The sequence below is a fragment of the Haliotis asinina genome, chromosome 15, assembly GCF_037392515.1.
Source record: "Haliotis asinina isolate JCU_RB_2024 chromosome 15, JCU_Hal_asi_v2, whole genome shotgun sequence".
Classification (NCBI taxonomy): domain Eukaryota; kingdom Metazoa; phylum Mollusca; class Gastropoda; order Lepetellida; family Haliotidae; genus Haliotis; species Haliotis asinina.
Window position 1 is genome coordinate 31,482,635 of NC_090294.1, and position 14,295 is coordinate 31,496,929.

At 40.6% G+C, this 14,295-nt stretch overlaps 1 protein-coding gene across 1 annotated transcript in view; it reads right to left on the reverse strand.

Annotated features, from left to right (window-relative positions):
• Positions 1 to 3,670: 3,670 nt before the first annotated feature.
• LOC137266090 (limbin-like) overlaps positions 3,671 to 14,295 on the reverse strand; it is a 28,095-nt gene continuing 17,470 nt past the window's right edge. The window contains exons 12-28 of the mRNA XM_067801592.1: positions 14,076 to 14,186; positions 13,186 to 13,410; positions 12,927 to 13,006; positions 12,437 to 12,669; positions 11,704 to 11,895; positions 10,779 to 10,986; positions 10,538 to 10,630; positions 10,336 to 10,444; positions 9,670 to 9,816; positions 9,421 to 9,522; positions 7,718 to 7,843; positions 7,557 to 7,610; positions 6,935 to 7,104; positions 6,720 to 6,807; positions 6,086 to 6,252; positions 5,669 to 5,752; positions 3,671 to 4,285 (exon numbers count right to left, since the gene is read on the reverse strand). Coding sequence (XP_067657693.1) covers positions 3,748 to 4,285; positions 5,669 to 5,752; positions 6,086 to 6,252; positions 6,720 to 6,807; positions 6,935 to 7,104; positions 7,557 to 7,610; positions 7,718 to 7,843; positions 9,421 to 9,522; positions 9,670 to 9,816; positions 10,336 to 10,444; positions 10,538 to 10,630; positions 10,779 to 10,986; positions 11,704 to 11,895; positions 12,437 to 12,669; positions 12,927 to 13,006; positions 13,186 to 13,410; positions 14,076 to 14,186 — 2,727 coding nt within the window. The 3' untranslated portion in view covers positions 3,671 to 3,747. The remainder of the gene's footprint in view (positions 4,286 to 5,668; positions 5,753 to 6,085; positions 6,253 to 6,719; positions 6,808 to 6,934; positions 7,105 to 7,556; positions 7,611 to 7,717; positions 7,844 to 9,420; positions 9,523 to 9,669; positions 9,817 to 10,335; positions 10,445 to 10,537; positions 10,631 to 10,778; positions 10,987 to 11,703; positions 11,896 to 12,436; positions 12,670 to 12,926; positions 13,007 to 13,185; positions 13,411 to 14,075; positions 14,187 to 14,295) is intronic.

Genomic DNA, 14,295 nt, shown 5'->3' on the forward strand with positions numbered 1-14,295 from the left:
GAATGTAGTTGTGTCTTGGTATAACTTTGAATTATGGCTGGGATGGGTAACCTAGATACGTGGGACTGGTGATGAACGTGTTGGACCCGGGTATCCATCTCAACACTCGGTCCTGCTTTGACCATGTGACTAATAGAGGAAGAATTGATTAAATGATTTTTTTGTGTTATAACTATATACACAAGATTATGCCCTATGTTTGAAATTGTGGACAAAATGTGCACAAAAACTAACAAGATATCAACTATTGACAACAAAGCATGCCTTGAGTAACAAAGTTTGCTAGTAGCTAATTGTTTACATGCAAAAGACTCTGGATCTGGACAGACAAACCACCCAGTGTTCACATACTTTATTCAGTATTATCCAGCTATCAGATTCAATATGCCACATGAAAAGAATTATTCAATTAACAACTGGAATGTTAACGAAACTAAACCATGTTGAGACATAAACAACAAAAAATCATTAGTATCCCCTCAGTGGTAAATTTCTCTTTATGAATATGTTAACTAGCTATGACAATGTCAAATATTATGTTGTTCTTCACACTGATCATGATCTAATGAAACCATACATGCGTAAACTATTCATGTACTAGCATGTTTGTATGAACAACAGACTGCATGAGTGCCATGTTTTCATGTACATCAGTAACATTGACACTGGAAATAGAGTGGTACCGTTGGTTTAGGTCATTAGGTTCATGAATACCCACAAGGTGGAAGGAGAGCATGTAAAGGTTTGAAAGTTCTGCTCCAGAAAGTAGCACTACCAACAATTTTAGTCAAAGTAAAATGTGTTCCTATGGAAATGCAAAACAAATACTTTGTGCAAAATCTAAGACTATGAAGTTTGGTGAAGAAGTACTGAACAGTTTTATAGTTCTGCTCCGGAAAAGACAAAAAAAAAGATTCCACAATAATCCTCTCTGCAAAAAGCGTTGTGGTAGATAACAATACTGCAATAGGCAACTTGTAACATTGTACATTAGATTCAGTTATAAACAGCAATTGTTTTTGTTTAAAATTTGTGAATGATTTTGATGATGATGATGTCAGCATCAGTTTATGACTATATATCTGTATCTATATCTAAATAAAGCAATATCTAACAAATATGAATATGAAGATGGATAATAAGATACAATTATTATAAGATAAATGGGAGTGTGAATCTGATGTTAATATTGTTTTCTATATTTAATCCAGTGTAGAGATCTACTTTTCATAGAATAAGATAGAACAAGGTATCATTATTACAATATTGTGCTGTACCTCTTTACATTACTTTGTTACTCATAGGTTAAATGGTGTACACTATTTATACCTTAATTGTATTTTGCCTGTTGGTCGTTGGAACAGCAGTTGTTTGTAGCTCCTTCTTTTTTATGGAGGGATGTTTGTCCAAATCTTTCCACTGTAATAACGTATCCCCTTCATTGTGACTAAGCTGCGCTGAGCACCAAATGCACTGGAATATTGCGGACTTTGTGGCTGATGGGACGGATTCAAAATATATCCAGATGCCGATCCTAATCTCGGCCATGACTGGTTTATTGAATGAGTGAGATCGGCAATATTTCAGCCATATCATGACTAAAACTAGTTCTCAAATTCATAATACATACATATATTATAGAAAACCCTGTCAATGAAGGAGAGTAAAATAACTAATAATGATCCTGAATGTTAAATGTTGAATTTACTGGTGAAGGTGAACATTCAAAATGCCATTTTGTGTGTCTTACATGATTCAAGGTCAATACCAAGTGTAACCTCCATGTAAACTGTATGGCAGCCAGCACTCTCCTCCCCATACCCCGTCCACATCCTGACCCTCTTAAAGGGACAGATTGTGACACTGAGTAAAGCAGCTTCCAAATATGGCAGGTTCTGTGCAGGAAGATCCCTTTTGTTGCACACAATGACCAGTGATGTCCCAGACATTCTCCAAAGGGTTAGGATCAAGTCATTCAGTCATGAGATATGTCAAGGGTAAATGACATACAGAATGGGGAAATGTAAAAATGAAGTATATACAAAAGTCATTTTGATCCATATGAGTGTGCATTACATATAATTTCTTAACATTAAGGTGATCAAACTGCAGCTGCTCACCACATGTTGCCCATGTTGAGCTGCCTCCCTTGCCTCCATCTAGTCTGATACAAACATGACAAGGTGAGAGTTGATCTGGTCACCAGGACAACAAACAACATACACAGAAATTCTGCAGTAAAATATATTTATTGAAATTGTTTGATCTACTATAAAATAAAGTAAAAGACAGTAACAGAATGGAGATGAACACCTTGCTCTCTAAACAAAGATTTCAATTGCAAATATAAATAATAGGGCAGATGCCTTCAACTCCCAAGTGTAGTGCCATCTTGAAACAGCACATGGTATCACAACAAGCTTCATCACAGATTCAAAGTTCCTGAGTTGGGACTTGACAAGAAGAGTTAAGACCAGGGATTACACTGGGCTCCTGAAAATATACTCAATGTAATATGACTTTGTGATTAGTAAGTATTAACTACGGGCAAAAGAAACAATCATCACATGCCTGGTTTCAAGTTTAGTGAAGGTCAACATGTCATCACTATATACACCAAAGAAGACATGTTATGAGGCAGCAGCAGCAGCAAGTGAACCCTATGTACATGTAGAGGTCAGTATTAGGAGGGATCCACTCTCACATCAGATACAGATAAAGTATCGTATTATTACAGACATGAAATCATGTACGTACCACATGTCCACATCACAAGAATAGAAAATTTTATCAGAAGTACTTGTCATACAATACAGGACTTCAGTTTGATCTCCATGCAACAGATTTCAAAACAAACCCTATTTGCAGTCATTTTGTACTAAACGTGTTCTATTCAATCAAAAAAGGCGACTATGCTAATTGTAAGAGGGATCTGGTGGTCAGGCTCGCTGATTTGGTTGACACGTCATCGGTTCCCAATAGAGCAGATCAATGCTCATGTTGTTGGTCACTGGATTGTCTGGTCCAGACTTGATTATTTACAGACCGCCACCATATAGGTGGAATAATTGCTGAGTGCGGTGTAAAACTAAACTCACTCACTATTCACCAAAATAGTTTTGTCAACAATGACATGTACATTAACAAAATTAAGACCAATTTGTGAGGCCCGTAAATCACAAGAATATATATATAAGAGTGACAAATAAACATGGTTGCAATTAGAAATCTTGATTATTCAACTGGAAACCATTATAATGATGTTATGTCAAAATTGGTGCAGTTGACTCTGAGCCAGGAGTTTACAGGCCATGATGAATGTGCATTTCAAACAATAGATGCGACATAAGTACAGGTTATTGTGCAAACACATGTATCACCCTGAACATGGTCAGTAGGAGAAGTCAGTGGAATCTGTTAACTGAACAAACATCCAACATGTCAGGATTTATCCACTAAGGGACAAGACAAAAGGATATAAAGTAGTAAATGTTTAACACATCTTGTGCGTATTTTATATACAAAGTAGTGTCAATGCCCTTAAATGTTTCTCAAACAACGAATACTGAAAACAGGCTTGGAAACATTAAGGAACCTGGGTTTTTTTCTGCAAGTAAATATCCTAATGAGTAGTATCTTCTACAAATTCCTAGTGTAAGCTGATATTTAATGAAAGAAACTGTTACTTGCATTTTATATAAGTATTTGCACAGAAAAAAATACCATACACATTAATTTTACAAAATGCTACAACAAATCATCATAATCATCCTCCTTTTTAGCTAACTTTTTCAACAATTTTTTCTTTTTCTTCCCCTTTCCTTGTGGCTGTAAGGGGGGAAGTCTTCCCTGTGCAGGTGGTGCTGCAACCCTACTGCCAACGCTGTGACCTGTTCCCATTCCTATAAAGTCATCACCATAAGCATCTTGCCGTGGATACTCATAGTCTTCCTCGTCTATGGGTGTGTTATGCTGGTAACCACCCAAGGAGCCCCGAGTCCTGTTCAACCTGGAGTTATCTTCCCATGACTCATATTCATATCCTCCTGATGACTGTCGCCTGTCATCATAGGGTGCACCTCGCATCGTAGAGGCTGGCCGTGATGGATGGTCATCAGATTCGAAGCTTCCATTCACATTAACGCCCTGTGCTCCCAGGGAACCTCGCTTCATCCTGGACTTCTTCTTGAGGCTGTCACTAAGCAGATTCTCTTCATTCAGTGAGGACACAAGACTCAGTTGGGAGGATCGCTTCTTGGTTCCTCCAAGACGTTTTTTGGGACTTCTGATGAAAAGAAAGTGACCTTTCAGCATGCCCAAGTACTGGTACATACAAAACACTATTGTCCATAAAGAAGGTTTAAGTAATCATGGGTGGTTTGAAATTTAAAGATTTCAAAGATTTAAACGGGACAATTTCCACAAAAAAACTCTGTCTCTAGAGTTGGGTTATGTTTGTCATATGACAAACTGGGCGTTCCTTTATATTTCAGCCTGTTTTCTTATATTTAAATGACTGTCATGAGATGCAGTAGGGTGGTGAGGCTTCTAGATCTGACAACACAGTAGGGTGATGAGGCTTCTAGATCTGACAACACAGTAGGGTGATGAGGCTTCTAGACCTATCTGACAACACAGTAGGATGATGAGACTTTTAGATCTGACAACATAGTAGGGTGGTGAGGCTTCTAGGCCTAACAACACAGTAGGGTGGTGTGGCTTCTAGGCCTATCTGACAACATAGTAGGGTGGTGAGGCTTCTAGACCGATCTGACAACAAAGTAGGGTGGTGAGGCTTCTAGATCTAACAACACAGTAGGGTGGTGAGGCTTCTAGATCTGACAACACAAAAGGGTGGTGAGGCTTCTAGATCTGACAACACAGTAGGGTGGTGAGGCTTCTAGATATATCTGACAACACAGTAGGGTGGTGTGGCTTCTAGACCTATCTGACAACACAGTAGGGTGATGTGGCTTCTAGACCTATCTGAGAACACAGTAGGGTGGTGTGCCTTCTAGACCTATCTGACAACACAGTAGGGTGGTGAGGCTTCTAGATCTGACAACACAGTAGGGTGGTGAGGCTTCTAGATCTATCTGACAACACTGTAGGTTGGTGTGCCTTCTAGATCTGACAACACACTACAGATGTAAGTAGTTGCAGTGTGTGGTTAGTAACAAGACTAGTGACATTTACTTCAGTGCTCAATTTCTTGTCAACATTGGTGGTAAATCGGCATCTGTCAGTTACCACACAGCCGACATGTAACTCAATATCACTGACAGTTACAGTTGATCTTGTATTTGCAACTGCAACTCTGACACTTCATAATCAAACACCAAGTCACACTTTCTAAACCATTTTCATTTCTGTGAACACCGTTTAATAATTTCTTGTTATCAGTCTAAAAAATAAAATAGATACAAAACCTTTCATCAGTTCTCTATCATATCTTAATATGATATATTAAATAAAACTGGATTAATTTAAATGACTAAATTTGACATTCACTACAGATAGTAATAAAATCAAGATGGAAAATGCACAGATGGAAGGTGCTGAACTGTGATACTGATAATGTGATCACGGTGACATGACTGGAACTTGAGCACACTGCACAGAGACATGCCCTCACTCCATGGAGGTGGGATGTCAGGAAGGTACCTACCCACTGTTACTGCGAAGGGAGCTCTGTCTGCTGGATAGCCCAGATGCCAGCTGGGATGCTCGAACACGCTCCACCAGAGAGTTGCTGTACAAGCATATATATACAACTCATTACATAACACAAATCTCAAGCTTTACCTCCAGATAAAAATTGGGGCAGAGGGTTAGCCTTGTGGTTAAAGTGTTCGCTCATTACGCAAAGACCCGGGTTCAATTCCCCACACAGGTACAATTTTGTGAAGCCAATGCTGGTGTTTCCCGCCATGATATTGCCCGAATTTGGCTAAAAGCAGTGTCAAATCATACTCACTCACTCCAGAAAAAATAGCCACTTCATATATTTATTTCCATAGTTCTGACAGCAGAGCACAAGCTAAAACTTTTCTTAGAAGTATTTCATGTTTCTAGAAGATCTTACTCGGACGGTATGCTTGGTTGTGCTTCTGCATCCTTGTTTGCAATCTTGTCTAGCATGTCCTGCAGCTGCACCTGAGACTTCCCCGGGTGGAGCATCTGCAGCACCAGCACCAGCTCCTCCTTCTGCACCCCACCCACCTTCACAAGCCCTGCTATAAACTGTAGCTCCTGCATCATACAAACAACAGACTTACAACACGTCTTATGGGATTGAACATATACTCAAAACATGTCTTATGGGATTGAACATATACTCAAAACATGTCTTATGGGACTGAACACAACTTACAAATCAAAGCAGAAAATCTCTAGATAATATATTATCACTGCTCATTTCCACTCTCTCAAATGTTTGTACACTAATGAGAATGTACTGCAGGAACAGTAGAGGAGAACCACAGACTACTGGACACATGAGTGATGATGATCATAGTAAACTTTCAATGATATGTGAATGAAATTTTGGTATGTTATAACCAAAACACTGAGCAGTCTGAAAGTAGTGTTTCCAATTTGCCATCTCATCAGAAGTCATTTCAGTAAACTTTCCACGACCATATGGGCAACATCCTGGGTCTTACACATTACTGTGTTAACATGGATGCAGCAGTGAGTCTGTCAACAAATAGAACTACCTGATCTTGAAGTGCTTTCTGTTTGTTCACTTCATACTGACGACGAATGTCCTCCAGGACTTGAGTAGTCTCCCTTTCCATCTGGTTTCTGACACATAAGAAATACACTCATTATTCAAAAAGTATGATCATGATCTACCTATCTGGCTCAGCTTGTGTAACATCTCTTACAAAGATCTCACATTCATGTCAGCTCCGTGACGAGTCTGCCCTACCTGAACTGTTCCATTTGCAACATCTGTTTATGCATTAGGAGTGCTCGACTGATCTTTGAAGCAGTCTTAGATTTGGAAGTCTGCATTATTTGTTCCATCTCCTGCTCCTGCTTCTGCAGCAATGACTGCTCCCTCTGTACCAGTCTCTCCTGTAGCTTTGTCTGCATGGCCTGCAATAACACAAGTACACATCACACACTTGGCCTGCAATAACACATGCACACATCACACACTTGGCCTGCATGGCCTGCAATAACAAAAAGTACATGTCACACACCTGGCCTGCATGGCCTGTAATAACACAAGTACACATCACACACTTGGCCTGCAATAACACAAGTACACATCACACACTTGGCCTGCAATAACACAAGCATACATCACACACTTGGCCTGCAATAACACATGCACACATCACACACTTGGCCTGCATGGCCTGCAATAACAAATAGTACATGTCACACACCTGGCCTGCATGGCCTGTAATAACACAAGTACACATCACACACTTGGCCTGCAATAACACAAGTACACACCACACACTTGCCCTGCAATAACACAAGTACACACAAGTACTGAGATGCAGTATAGTGGTGCATCTACTGAATTTTGAGGGACTCACTTTTTCTTGTTTTCTCCTTTGTGCGTCAAGCTTTTTGTTCAACTGCACCTGTCTCTGCAACATGAGAGGGATACCATTAACCAATTACAGTTACAGTCATCTGAGCAATACAGAATCCTGAATGGCTTCTATCAAATACTTTGTATATGTGTGTGACATACCTCCTTGTGTGTCTCTATGATACGCTCACACTCTGGGGAGCTGAGGACACCACGATCAGTCAGCTCGTCCATAAGGTTCACTTTGAGGTTGTTAATGGCCTTCTGTTGTTCTTCAATCTGGGCCATCTGAAAAAACAAGGAAACTTAAGAATAATCAGCATGACATTAATGCACCTATATCGTTAGAAGCTCACTCAAGAAAGATTGTTCCTTCACTGTACAGTCTCCATCATACATCTCCTACTGACCCTATAATTATACAGGCTGTTCTTCACTGTACAGTCTCCATCATACATCTCCTACTGACTCTATGCTTATACAGGCTGTTCCTTCACTGTACAGTCTCCATCATACATCTCCTACTGACCCTATACTTATACAGGCTGTTCCTTCACTGTACGGTCTCCATCATACATCTCCTACTGACTCTATGCTTATACAGGCTGTTCCTTCACTGTACAGTCTTCATCATACATCTCCTACTGACCCTATACTTATACAGGCTGTTCTTCACTGTACAGTCTCCATCATACATCTCCTACTGACTCTATGCTTATACAGGCTGTTCCTTCACTGTACAGTCTCCATCATACATCTCCTGCTGACGTTATGCTTATACAGGCTGTTCCTTCACTGTACAGTCTCCATCATACATCTCCTACTGACCCTATACTTATACAGGCTGTTCCTTCACTGTACAGTCTCCATCATACATCTCCTACTGACCCTATACTTATACAGGCTGTTCCTTCACTGTACAGTCTCTATCATACATCTCCTACTGACCCTATAATTATTCAGGCTGTTCTTCACTGTACAGTCTCTATCATACATCTCCTACTGACCCTATAATTATACAGGCTGTTCTTCACTGTACAGTCTCCATCATACATCTCCTACTGACCCTATACTTATACAGGCTGTTCCTTCACTGTACAGTCTCTATCATACATCTCCTACTGACCCTATACTTATACAGGCTGTTCCTTCACTGTGCAGTCTCCATCATACATCTCCTACTGACCCTATAATTATACAGGCTGTTCCTTCACTGTACAGTCTCTATCATACATCTCCTACTGACCCTATACTTATACAGGCTGTTCTTCACTGTACAGTCTCCATCATACATCTCCTACTGACCCTATACTTATACAGGCTGTTCCTTCACTGTACAGTCTCCATCATACATCTCCTACTGACCCTATAATTATACAGGCTGTTCTTCACTGTACAGTCTTCATCATACATCTCCTACTGACCCTATACTTATACAGGCTGTTCCTTCACTGTGCAGTCTCCATCATACATCTCCTACTGACCCTATACTTATACAGGCTGTTCCTTCACTGTACAGTCTCCATCATACATCTCCTACTGACCCTATACTTATACAGGCTGTTCCTTCACTGTGCAGTCTCTATCATACATCTCCTACTGACCCTATACTTATACAGGCTGTTCTTCACTGTACAGTCTCTATCATACATCTCCTACTGACCCTATACTTAGACAGGCTGTTCCTTCACTGTACAGTCTCTATCATACATCTCCTACTGACCCTATACTTAGACAGGCTGTTCCTTCACTGTACAGTCTCTATCATACATCTCCTACTGACCCTATACTCATACAGGCTGTTCTTCACTGTACAGTCTCTATCATACATCTGCTGACTCTATGCTCATACAGTCATGCATTACCTCTCTTGCTTTCTGCATCTGCAGGGCAGCAATCATTGCTCCTAGTCTCTCCTCCTGGCTCTTCAAGGCAAATGCTCGCTCCTTTGTCATCTCCACACGAATCTTAATAAGCAAGAAGTAAAGAAATCCATTTGATCTCAGTGAAATGATACAGGACGCATTTTTCTGTTTGTGAAAATGTGCTTCTAAAATGCCCTTTAATTTCTGTCTGAAAATATAAATGTGTTTGATGGTGATGGGTATGCTAACCTGTGACAGTTCCTCTTCCAGATTCAGCTCATGACCTTGCAGTACTGCAATCCGTCTTTCTGCATACTTCTTCATCAAAGCAGCCTCCTGTCTATGTGTGTCAGCATCAGATTCCTCACCATTGTTCTCTGCAGCCCGTCGGTGCTTCTGTAACAAACATGAGAATAAGATGAATATGTATTCTGCCTGCATGTTACCTTTTCAGCAGACATCCACCAATTAATGTTTGCGCATCAGCCAACATCTACCCATTCCTGTTGCCTTATCAGGTGACATCAACCAGTTTTACTGTTGCCTCATTAGCCAACGTCTAGACATTACTGTGGCCTCGAGCTCATCAGGTGACATCGACCAGGTTTACAGTTGGGTCATCAGCTGACATCTACCCATTACTGTTGGCTCACCAGCCAACATCTACCAATTACTACTGCCTCATCAGCAGACATCTACCAGTTATTGTTGCCTTACTAGCTGACACCTACCAGTTACTGTTGCTCTACCAGCTGACATCTACCAATTACTGCTGTCTTCTCAGCTGACATCTACTGACACCAGCTCACTCCTCAGGAGGTAGACATTACTGTTGTCTCCTAAGATGATGTCTACACATTACCCTGGACATTATTTTGTCATCTCATCATGACACTGTTCCCATTCCTAACTCACCTTGATTTCAGTGTCCTGTTTCTGCTGCAACTTCTCGAGCTGCTGCGCCCTTCTCTGTGCCAGTTTATCCTCCAACATTCTCTTCTGACGCAGCTTGTTCAGCGTCAAGCTTAAATGACACATAAATATACAGCACGGTCTATCCACTGTACGGATTATGTGTTAATATCACATATACAGAAGATGCCAGTATTCAACTTACCTATTTTCTAGCTGTACCATCTGTTTTTCATGTTCCTTCAAGATGCGATCCCTCTCAGCTTCAGAAATTGACATCTGGCTGTTAATCAGCTTGCTGTACAAAATGAGAAAATATGAATAAGTTTCTATGTGTATGACTGTCATGGCAATGTACATGGTCATGATGAATGTAATAAACTTTACTTACAATGATGTATAATTTAATAGTTCAGCCTGATTTGCTGCCATCCAGCTGCACTCACTTGACAACCTTTGCCTCATGCTCCCTCAGCTCTTGTTGCTCCTGTTTCTCCTGCGCCCTGCGCTGCTCCCACTCCTGCTGCCTCTGCAACAGCGCCTCCTTCAGCTTCTCCTTCTGCTTCTCCCTCTCCCCCTCCTGCCTCCGCAGCAGGTCGTTCAGTTCTTGGTCATGATCCTTCAGGAACTTATTCATCTGACTTTCACTCATTCCTTCAATTATGCAAAAATTAAAACAAGTGAATACATATTGTGGTACAAGAAAGCAAGAGAGAAAATTGTAATAAACTTCCAGAGGCATTCACCTTATCTTGCATATCCTTCATAACAACTAACACATACCATGTTGTATATTACATATGACAACACACACCTAAGCACCAAGGTTAGAATTGGTCTTAAGTAACCCATGCTTCTCGTTAGACGCAACTAACGGGATGAGGTGGTCATGAGGTGGTGGTTATTAGGTTGACATACTACCGGCCTGAGTAACACTGCTACAAAGAGGCGTACATCAGACCGTATTACCCTTGAGAGAAGCATACAGCTTATAATAAGTACTTTAAGATAATATATATACAATATTGACATTCAACACTATTTGGCTAAATGGGATTACGGGCAGCATTTACAATTCATTTGCCTGCTGTCTCCATGGGAGGAAGTACACACTTGCCTTCTGCTTTCATACACTGGAGGGCTGCAAACAGCTAAAATATACATCAAGTCCTGGAACCATCCAAACTGCCCTCATTGTCATGCACACATCAGAGTTGTGTTGTTTTTCATCTGGTATGCATACCACGCTAAGACCATCTTCATCAGCCTCATGTTTTTTGTAAGCTAAAGATCATCACATAAACCACCCTATATTTATAATTTAAGATATCTACCATATACTACCCAGTATATACGCTTTAAGATTCCTACCCTCCCCTTGCAGGTCAGCAAGAAGCTTCTTCTCCATGTCCTTTAGTTCTGTCCTGGCAGCAAATGCAATTTGGTTTCTTGACTCCTCCAATTCGTGGAAATTCTCACCATCAATGTCATTCTCAAGGTCACTTAATTCTAAACGATGATTTGATCTGAGTTTCAGCAAACCTTCAGCAAATGCAACTGGATCTGAAGTTAGCAAAATACAACAATTAGTCTACAGTACAGATTTGATACAGAAAGATCCATGGGTCCAGCTATTTCCTTAAAAGGTACGATCACATTCAGCTTGATAACATCACTTCCCTTTGGAGAAGACACACAGACAGTCCTGACCTACTTTCTCGCAGAATGTCCAGTGTTTTATAGCTACTGTATCTTCACTATGTTCAATAGTGTGACTTCCTGTTTGGGGAAAAGACATGGGACAAATGCAGTAGAACTCAGTAAAGACCATACCTCACACTACTTTAAAAACATGTGATCTGCTTTTCAGTTAATGACCTTGACCTTATCAACCATTAACTGCAATACAAAACTCCAATTATTGTAGATACAATAAATCTCAGGAAGGTTGAATTCCCATCTAGATGCTTTCACCTTCAATGTTATCCCATCATTTTCCTCTTTGGAAGAAATCTCCATACCGGACTAACAGTTTTCTCTGAATCAAACTATTCAGAAATCAGGAATCATAATCAAGATGAAAAATCAATAGAAAGGAACATACCAATACTGTTATCTGTTTGTTGGGCCATATTCTTGCTGATGAAATCCTGAACTTCTTGTTCCTGCTGCTTCTTCTTGTCCATCAGTCTCTGCTGTTTGCGCTGACTCAGCTTTTTATGAAGCTCCTCTTCCTGTCTCCCCTTTTCCTTCTCCATCTTGTCCTTGATAGCCAGCATCTCCTCCTTAACCTTCTTGAGATATTCTTCTACCTGTGCCTCACTCAGGACCTCTCTCCTTCATAACCAGAGTAACAAATGGCAAGTATTAGCTACAGGCACTCTGCTTGTGCCTCACTTAAGGTCTGGCATGCCAGGGTAACTATGTTTACAACTGAATAAGCTATCTGTACATGTCTCTCTCATATATACACACAACTACTACTGGCTGGCTACATGACGCACAGAAAGTACCAATGTTTTGTGAATGCAAATTGATGGAAGGGAGATTGTTAACTGCGTGTTGTATTGTTGACTGCGATCCCATCCACTCACTTGCCTATCCGCTGTATAGCAGTGACCTGGTGTCCCGCCATAGTGTTGAGCATCTCCACATGGTCATCTTCCTGCCCCTCCTGCAGCAACACAGTGGCCATTAATACACCAACACAAACATGTGCAGCAGTGGTCACTGGAGCAAACTCAACAAACACTGCTACCACTTCAATTCAAAACTGTACATGTGTGTAAGGCTCTCCCTCAGAAATGTTGGGATCATGAAATATGCATGTTAAGTGTGTCAGGGTGTACTTACACTTGCACGTGCCAAAGCTCTTCGTCGTGCTAGTTTCTCCTCCAAGAGCATTCTCTGACGTGAGATCTCCTCATCATACATGAGCTGAAGTTTCTCCTGTTGTTTTGTATGCTCCTTCAGCAACCATTCCGCTTGTTGTTCAGTCAACTGGCCCGTGGCACATGTGTTGTTCAGAAAGTGCTGCTGTTCTTCTTTGATGCCCATACGTTTCCGAATAGCAAACTCCTCCAAAATGAACAAGTTGCCATTCAGTTTATTCATTCTTATCTTACCTCATACATAAATGTTGACGTCTGATTGGCTGAGCGCTCTTCTATTATTTTCAATGTACCCCGTGTACAAGCAAGGTACATTGCAATACACCCAGCTGCCAATAACATCTCATTTGGTACTTCCTGGTAGTTACTTTTTGATCTCAAATAACATTAGTGATGCATGACGCACAGAAATAACCAATGTTTTGCGAATGCAAATCGATGGAAAGGAGATAACTCTAAATCTGGTTTTCTTGTGTCGTTTGCAAGATCTAGCAATGGCTACAATAACATCTGACTCTCATTCCAATAAATAAATTTTGACAAAACGTTCCAATGTAGCCCCTTTTATATAAGACAATACCTACGGGCAAAAAAACAGACAGATGCAAGATTTGAATTGTTTAATTCACACAGGTTGGCTGAAGTGTACGATACAATACCCATGCTTGAAACAGTTCAAAATTAACATTGAGGTGTTCGGTAAGATAAATACGGTGTTCACTGGTCACATTTACATTATGCATATGTTCATGCCTAATCAAAACAGAGTACTGTTTCAGGCAAATGCTTAAAGATATCTTCACATGTTGTTTCAGAAACCAGTGGTTCACTCTTACATATATAGAGTCCAACCTTTCTCAGTTTTTCAGCCTCCTCATTTTGCTCAAGAGCAAGGATGTAGGTGAGCTCGTTCTCCTCTGTCTGGTGCTGCTGGTCCAAGAGTGACAGCAAAGCCTCCTTTTCCTGGAGACAAAAATATACACTGTATTTTCACATGCTCCTGTAAGGTACAGGTGTCATCCATCGTCATATACTCCTATATGTGTCATCCATCATCACATACTCCTCTATG